Source organism: Poeciliopsis prolifica, unplaced genomic scaffold, assembly GCF_027474105.1.
Source record: "Poeciliopsis prolifica strain line A6 unplaced genomic scaffold, Auburn_PproV2 SCAFFOLD011, whole genome shotgun sequence".
Classification (NCBI taxonomy): domain Eukaryota; kingdom Metazoa; phylum Chordata; class Actinopteri; order Cyprinodontiformes; family Poeciliidae; genus Poeciliopsis; species Poeciliopsis prolifica.
This window is the reverse complement of record NW_026562386.1, coordinates 2,906,371-2,914,902: the sequence shown is the minus strand read 5'-3', so window position 1 is coordinate 2,914,902 and position 8,532 is coordinate 2,906,371. Positions and strand designations below refer to the sequence as shown.

Here is an 8,532-nt window from a genome sequence, read left to right as displayed (position 1 = left end):
AAAAAAGTATTTCATTTATATTTGAAAATTACGTCATCAGATGGACTAAAATATTTGGTTCACTGCAAAAACTAAATGTCTTACCAAATATGTTGAACTGATTCATTGAGTGGTCATAGGTTTCAATTTTGGCCTGGGAGGGTTTGACCGCTGTAGCTAACTGGTTAATCTAAATTGTGATTAAGTGTGCGCGTGCGTGTCTCTGTCTTGCCCTGTGATGGACCAGTGACCTGTCCAAGGTGCAATAATGGATGGATGATGTTTCAAGGAAATACTTCATGAAGAAAAACAATTTTTAAAAAGCTTAAGGAATGACTCAGTGAACTGAATAATCCATTTAATAGTCATAGCTATGTCTCTTTTCCATCTTTTGTAAACATCATGTATTTTACCACAATAGTTTTCTTATAGTACATAATCATACGTGCAATGCAAAATTTCAACAGAAGTTAAAAAAAGGACAAAGACACTGCTGGATTTGTTGATTACATCACACCAAGAGGATCTCAGTTCTTTGGTCCAGTGGCCCACTCTTAGTGGTGTGCTGCAGTAATGTGGTGGTCCCTGTCGGAAGTGCCATTGATAATCTCTCCCCCAGCCTTTCTTACCACTCGTAGCCTTTACTGTGGACTCTCCTGTCTGTCACAGTTGTTGGTCCCGTGTTCAGCGGCTTCGTTATTTTTCACTTATCACCTGCTGACATTGTTTCCTCTTGCTCTTGAGCCTCATTGACTGTGTCGTCTCTGCTCCTCTCACCCTCTGCACCTGGGTCGGGTTCAGAGAGGGCATTCGCCTCGGCTATCACACTTTCTTCCTGCACTTCTTTTCTTGTTACGTCACTGTTGTCAACCAGTGGTTTGTCACTGTCACTTTTGTTCGTCTTCTCACCGTGAACATCTTCCTTATTCTCATCAAGATCACCTGATTTGGCCTCCTCAGAAGGCTTAACCACTGCTAAAAGACAAAAACATTCAATTAGACAATACCTACAGTATATACATTAGGGGACACCATGTGAACGGTTCTGAAGTGTTTATGCCCCTTGAAGTTGTCCACATTTTTACATATTGCTGGTCTCTGGTCTTCATAATCCTTTTATCACCAAAGAAAAACCTCTGAGGCCTTCATAGAACTACATCTGTACTTAGAGTTAATTAAAGCTCGGTGGTCTCCATTTACTGTATACCTGGAAAGAAATAGATCTTTTTAAAACTTGTAAATGACATAATATGCTTAAAAAACTTGTTCATCACATTTCTTGCGCAGAAAAATTTTTCTTATATTTTTGTCTGGTCAGTTCTGCCTATTCTAAACTTCTTTCAGATTGAGCTTTTTTTAGGGGCTCCTGTCACTTTAAATTCTAATAAGCTGCTGCTGGCCACGCCCCCAAAATAAATGTTTACATTGGCACCTAAAAATGGCTACAAACAGATGCACCATTATACAAGATACATCTTTGAAAAGCATAAGTGGAGCCTGCTGAACAGCCAACACGAATGAAGCGAGTGGTTTCTGAATGGCAAGCCAACAACAAGACACTTGGATTGTAAAACTAGCTGATCAATGCTGGAGCTCAGCTCGGGCTAAGAGGTAATTGATTGCGACTTCACAATCAAGTGGTGTTTCAACTTACCATTTATTTATTGCCAAAACTTGTTGGCTATTTTTAGAGTAAGACATTTTGGAAACAAAAATGTGAATTTTGCATCATAGATCTCCTTTAAGATCCTTTTTTGCTTTGAATTGACACTATTTGAATCTGGTGAATTGAACTGAAGTGATTTTGAATGTTAATTAAGATAACTGGATTGTGTTTATTCAAAGGAGGTTGAATACAGCTCACATCAAACTTTTCAGATTTCTATTTTTTTAAGTAAAAACCATGTGATCATTTCCTTCAGCATTTAAATTATCCACGACTTTTCATATAATCTCTCAGTGAAATAAACTGAAGTTATTAAAGGTGGTCTGAAAACAACCGAATGGGAATACATCTGCAAGCGCTGAATTGCACATGCACTAAAATAAAATCCTACCGCTGTCTGTTGTTGTGGGTTTTCCTGGCTCTTCTCCACCCGCCCTTTCCTCATGCAGCGTCTGTAAATCTTCATCCTGGCGTGGCCCACCACCAGGGGGCGCTGGACTGCTGAAGCGGCGAGGAGTGGCACTTAACTCTCCGTCAGGGGGGATCGTGAAGACTGGCTCTGACCCAGTTATGTGCGGGGAGCTAATTGCTGCAGCGCCCGCCGAGCTGCTGGTGGAAGTGGTGTCTGCGCGGTTTAAACTGGTCGCGGTGGAGGCGGTGTCTGTGGGGTTCGTGTCACTGGAAGAAGTGGAGGGAGCAGAAATGGGAGCCTCTGACTGGACGGTGGCAGGAGAGGAGGCAGAGTCCATGGGGTCGCTGGATGGCGGGCTGAGGGATTCATCGGCTGTGGGAGGGAGGGGAGCAGGGGTCACTGGGGTCACAGAGGAGGTTGAAGTAACGGGGACACCGTGTGTGTCTGCGGTTGTAACTGCACCAGAATTAGGAGGATGACACATAGCTACAGAGGTACTGGATGGAGTATGTAGGCCTGAATCTGACACGCTGGTGGAGGAAGAAGAAGCTGCAGTGCTGACAGAAACATCACCTCCTGCAGCTGAGAGAGCACCGCTTGGCTCCAGGACAGTTGCCTCAGTTGGTAGATTTGTTGTTGCTTTAGAAACTGGGCTCTGCTGGCAGGGAGCTGAACCAGTTTCCAGGGTGGGGATGGAAGAAGTAGTTTCTGTTTTTGAGGTGGAAGCGACTGAAGGACTTGGGGTTGTGGACTCTGAGGTGGTGGGTGTAACTGAGGCTGTGCCAAGGGGCTCAACTGGGGTAGAGATGCTAGTAATTGTGGAGGCGGGTACTTCAGTGACAGGAGAACTAGATTTAGGGGCAGAGGCTTTTCTGTCACTGGCTGTAACGCTGGTAGGTGTTGTAGTTGCTGCAGCAGAGTCCACTGAGTCAGTGCATATCTCTGTGTCAGTACTTGAGGAGGAAACTGTGACACTGGCTGAGTCAGGGACTGAATTAGAGATTGTCGGTACAGAAGAGGTGGTGGCAGGAGCAGCGGCCAGACTGGGCTTAGTGGGCGTGGTTGTCTCTGCTTCCTGAATCTGTGCTAGCTCGTTCTCTGGCGTATTGTGGCCTGATGCTGCAGGAGGCGGAGCTGGTTTGATTACTGGCTTTGGAAGCAGAGCAGGCTTCCCAGCTGCCTCATGTGCCGACAGACTCGCCCGAATTGGATGCCGGGTGTCTGGAGAGAAAAAGGAAGGAGAAAATCACTTAGCTGACCATACCAGATTGGGAAAATGGCAAATTGTGGTTTACCTGAAGATGCAGACATAGTCCGAGGTTTTGAGAAAGTAGAGGATGGCTCAGGTTTATTGTCAATGATGGTACCTGAAGCGCAAAGACTACAATGTAATTTTAAAGGACAAATTAAGCAGCACATTTCAGACTGAAGCAGGTAGATTTTGATTGCTTTACTCTTTAAGCCTTATAGTAGAAAAGATGGTAATGACATACACTATTTCAGATTTATGTTTTATTTCTGTATCATAACATTAGCCATTTTATGATCATGAACTTGACACATTTTTCCCAACCAGAAGGATATGGATTTGACAGAAATCCACAATAAAAAATAACCCATGTAATGACTCACAAAATATCCCTGAAAACCTGAAGAAGTACATTTTTTCCCCAGAATTTCACTCAGCATTTTAGATAAACTGACCTTCGACCATTTGTGTGCGAGTGTGTGCAGGTAGAGTAGGTGTGTGTGAGTGTGTGTTAATTTTTGACCTGGAGGATGTGATTTACCATCCAGAATAGTAGCAAGAGTAGAAATCCAAACCCGAAACACTTTGAGCCATGGAGAACCAAGAGTAAAGTGTTCTTGGCTGCTGAAGACCCCAGAATAGCCATGCAATTGACAGAGATCACCCAGTACCCCAACCCAGTTGTACACGCCCCTGCAATAATGCCAGAGCCTATAAGGCCAGTCCCACACCACCATTCTCTGCTGAACTGGCGAAGGCACAAAGCCAAGATGGACAGGGGTCCATGCAATGTTCCTCCCTAGTGTTTGCATCTATGTCTGAGCGACTGTGAAATGTCTCAAGTGGATTAAAATGGGGGTTGCAATTAGAGTTTGAGAGATAATGGTTGGGCTTGCAAGGTCCATCATCCCAGTAGTCTCAAACTACATTTCCTCGAGGGCCAGGGTCCTGTAAACTTTTAGATGTGTCTCTTGTCCTACACTTCAACTAAAATGTTAACCTGCCTCTCTACCATACAGTCAAACTCTACAGTGCTCTGCTAATGAGCTAATATTTGAGACAGATATGCTGAAGCAGAGCATATCTGGCTCTGCTTCAAGTTTGCTCTACAAAAAAGTATATCTGAAGATGGTATCCTAATTGCATGATTGACTTCATGAAAGCCAGAATGCATCCAGCATTAAAGTAGGCAGGCAACATTGATGTAATAATAACCTGTGTTTGACCTTCAATCATTTGGATTATGTGTGTCGGTGCAGAGTGGTGCAGTTGATAGCGCTGTTGCCTTGCAGCAAGATGTGTGGATTCTCTCTAGCTTCCTCCCACAGTCCACAAACATGACCGTTAGGCTAATTAGTCTGTCGAAATCGTCCTTCGGTGTGGGTCTGTTCATGCATGGTTGGTTGTCCTGTCTGTCTCTGTGTTGCCCTGGTGACATGTCCAGCGTGTACCCTGTCTCTCATCCATTAACTGCTGGAGATAGGCACCACACCAGATAGGATCTTCAGGATATTCCTTTGGGAGAATATCCTTAAATTATGGCAACGTGTTCAGCAGCAAAGTCGCCAAAGACCATCATATTGCCATCGATATGTTCACTTTTTTAAATGGCAGTGCTAGTTTCCAAATGTTTCCCTTTTGTCTCATCAGGCCAGTGAATATTTCCAACATGTCTTTATGTCTTGAAGATGTTTTTTATACGGCATTGTTGCTTTCCCCATGGATACGATTGTTCCCAGTCTCTTTCTGATTGTTGTATCAGGAACACTGACTTTACCTGAAGCAGGAAAGGTCTGCAGTGCTCGGATGTTGCGATGGATTATTTTCTGACCTTCTGGATGAGTCTTCGATGTGCTCACCAGCCTCATGACTTGGTTTTCGTCTGTTCTTGAATTTCTGTGAATTTTTGGGGAATTGTGTGTTGTGTTTTGAGCTCTCTTAGCCTACTTCATGTTGTTGGGCGGGTTCTTTTGAAGTGATTTCTCGAGTCTGTGGGTCGTGCAGTGATCAGGCCAGGGTGTGGTTATTTTTGGTTGATATTAAAATGTGTTTGATGATCTGAAACATTTAAGTTTGACACAAAAAAAAAGCAAAACTGAAAAAATCTGTGAAATATGAATGTTTTTACAATACTGACTGTGTATTAAAACTATACTTTTGGCATAATTGACTTGAAGGTCATTTCAGCTTTATTAACAATCAGGATGACGGAACAAAAAAATTCCATAGATGATTATACATACCTTCAGATTCAGCCTTTTTCATTTCTCCTTCTTGATTCTACAATAATGACAAAAATGATTTAACCCTAATACTCATAATTTCTTATTATATGCCAGGTAACTGAGGCATGCACATTTACACACCTGTGTGTCTCCCGGTGGAGGCTTGGAAACCCCAATGCGCTGAAGCATAAGATGGAGTTTCTGCTCAAAGCTGTGCTGGCCTTCAAACTGTTTCTGAAATCAGCAGAACATGAGTGACAGTCAGACGGTTTTACTGCAAAAGTAGAAGAGTTGAACTGCAGTGATGTTCACCTTTGCGGTGTTTCTGGCATTGGTAGCTCCTGCTGCCGCTGATCCAGACAGCAGAATGAGAGACTGGGATTTCCCCTCTCTGAGAGCTCGACGGGGAGGCGCTGCCTCGCCCCTCAGCGGCGCGTCACCGGTAACCTCCGTCTCCTGAACAGCTGCTTCTCCAGTAACAGCACCGGGATGAGCTTTCGCTTTCTCCTTTTCACTCTCCTTGTCGTGCTCCTTCACTCGCTCCTTCTCCTTGTCTTTCTCTGACCTGGCGACCTCCCTAAGAGGTCGGATGAAGTCGGCAATGGAGGCTTTTTTGGGGCGACCCTCCTGGCTCGGCTCTGACTTCAGACCTCGCTTCCTCTTGATGGTGAAGAAATCTCCCAGTTTCCTCCTGAGAGTTTTCGTCGGTGGAGGGCAAGGAGCAACAGCGCTGGCAGGAGCCACTTCTTGCTGTGTGACAGTTTCCTCATCCTGCTTAGTCCTACACAAAAAACCTTACGTGTCAACTCTAGCTGGTTTTTTCCCCACACTAGATCATTTAGCTGCTGAGCGATACTCACAGTGTATCAGTGGGAAGTACTTTCTTTGTAAAGAACTCCTCCACGCCTTCATCCACTCGCCCCATGTGCTCAAGAACTTCATTTTCACTCTCAATTATCGTCTCCTAATTACCACACATAGAAATAAGCAGATCCCAGCAATCACAAACTGTATCACATATAACTTTACATTACATAACAATCACCTCTGAAAACCCACACACTCTGGCAGAGCTGTTCCTCCTGCCTCGATGCACAGTTTTTCCTTTTTTTGGTTTGATTTTCTCATCCATTTCAGATGGAACCAGGCCTCCTGGGAGCCAGTTGCTCAGTAACGTTCAGTGATCGAGCGTCGCCAGGTTTTACATCCAGAACGAGCGGAGCATAATTCATTTAGCCAATAAAGGAAACGTGATATCAAAATTGCAGCTATGCAGAGTTGCATTACGCTGATCATGTCAACATCTGTGCCCACAAGTGGAGATGAAAGTCAAGAGGTTGGCTGCAGAACACGAATTTAGCAGAAGTCACTGTTACGCGATCTTCTGCCAGGGGGATTGGGTGAATTCTGTCTCCATGGGAGTGACTGCATGTCTGCAAGCCGCTGAAGCTCTGTGACAACATGACCAGCTCAATGGGAAATACATGCACTCACTCAGCATTTAGAAAAATGTACAGATTAAAAATGCCCAAAGCCTTTTTTTGTATGGTTTTCTTTTTTGCAGCAAGAGCCGGGGAAGACGCTGAGACCAAATTCCCACTCGCCCTCATCACCACCTCATATGCACACAGAGAAAAGAGAGTGGGTTTTTCAAAGAGCAAGTGACCGGTACAAAGGGAACTGCCTAATTCAAGCAGGGACCAGGCATCTTCTCCACCCTTCCCTTCCCCCTGCCTCTCCCCTCTATACTCTCTTCCACCTTCTCCCTCCCTTCCATTTTTCTCCCCTCTCTCTCTCTCACACACACCAACCATTTTATCCCAAACCCATCTCATCCTCACACACATTACCTGCGGTCTGCTGGGACGGTAGTTCAGCTTTTGCCGGTGGGGTCTCGGTCTGCTCTGGGTGTAGTGCCTGAGAGCTGGTCCGCCCAATGGCAGCTCCATTGGGGAGACACGGCACGCTGCTGCCGCGGCTCTGTTGCTGAGGCACGGTTGCTAAGAGCACCAGCAGTATGTAATGCCTCCACAGCGGTGGGAGGGACCAGGCTGGCTCGACTGACAGATCTGACAACAGAACCTCGCCTTTCTCTGCCCCCCCCCTCCTCCCCTCTGCGAGAGAAAAAACCAGGAGGAAAAGATGGTGATAAGACAAGGAGAGGCTCTGACACACACAGAAAAGTCGCCACTCTGACACCTGCTTCATCAATGCATCCCCAGCACTGTGCATCTGCACCCTAACCATCACTTTAAGCAGGAAACCTCTGAATCGACTGCATGTTCTGCTATTGCTTATGTAACAAATTAATAATTTATTTTATATGCGCAAAAGATGCCTTGAAGCAGTAATTGACACGCTGACCTGGCATTTCTTGGGTCCTGTACCACTGAAGGAACCTGCGTTAAATTGGTGTGAGGTGTAAAACAGCGAGTTGCACAACTTGTGCAGGAGCCATAAAACACGACACGCCCACAAGCACCAGTTTCTACATATTTCTCTGCCGGCTTGGATCCTGGGCTTCACGGGAATTTTGTTGCTTGCATGGCTGCTGAACATTTGATATTCAAACTAGGAGAGATATTTAGACATTCAGGATATTCATCTGGATCATTTCTATATGTGGATCGCATTTCTTTGCTATTTGCTTCTGCGACCATTTACACAAATGAGGGGAACTTCACCGGGACCGTTTCTTTTCAGCTTGAACTCCCTTTTCAGCCCAGAAATAACTTGTTTTCATTTAAAGAATCCCATGTGAAACGTTTTCCACATGCAGTAATATGCCATCACTTATTTCAGCGCGAAGCTTCAGGTATAATAAACCTGCATCATTGGTTATTGTAACCTGGAGGCAGGTTTGGGTCATTGTTTTCTGAAGCTTAAATACGTTTAATGTTAATTAGAGCCTGTCTGTACTTGTAATCCCCGAAGATTGAATCTAATAAAAAGACCAGATGAGACTGTACTTTCAACTAATGAGCAGGAAGAACTCCCGCTG

General features: G+C 44.8%; 1 protein-coding gene across 2 annotated transcripts; it reads right to left on the bottom strand.

Moving 5' to 3' along the window:
* Nucleotides 1–322: 322 nt before the first annotated feature.
* Nucleotides 323–7,626, bottom strand: LOC129364366 (uncharacterized). Of its 2 annotated transcripts, none has more exons than XM_055036944.1 (8): nucleotides 7,382–7,626; nucleotides 6,392–6,495; nucleotides 5,844–6,312; nucleotides 5,673–5,765; nucleotides 5,550–5,586; nucleotides 3,353–3,424; nucleotides 2,037–3,278; nucleotides 323–951 (listed from the first exon to the last, which is right to left on the bottom strand). In XM_055036944.1, exons 1-8 carry the CDS (start codon nucleotides 7,478–7,480, stop codon nucleotides 683–685), a joined length of 2,385 nt encoding a protein of 794 aa, XP_054892919.1. In that variant the 5' UTR covers nucleotides 7,481–7,626; the 3' UTR covers nucleotides 323–682. The 2 variants fall into 2 exon arrangements, with proteins under 2 accessions (XP_054892919.1, XP_054892918.1); XM_055036943.1 differs by having other exon boundaries at nucleotides 323–954; nucleotides 7,382–7,598.
* Nucleotides 7,627–8,532: the final 906 nt, after the last annotated feature.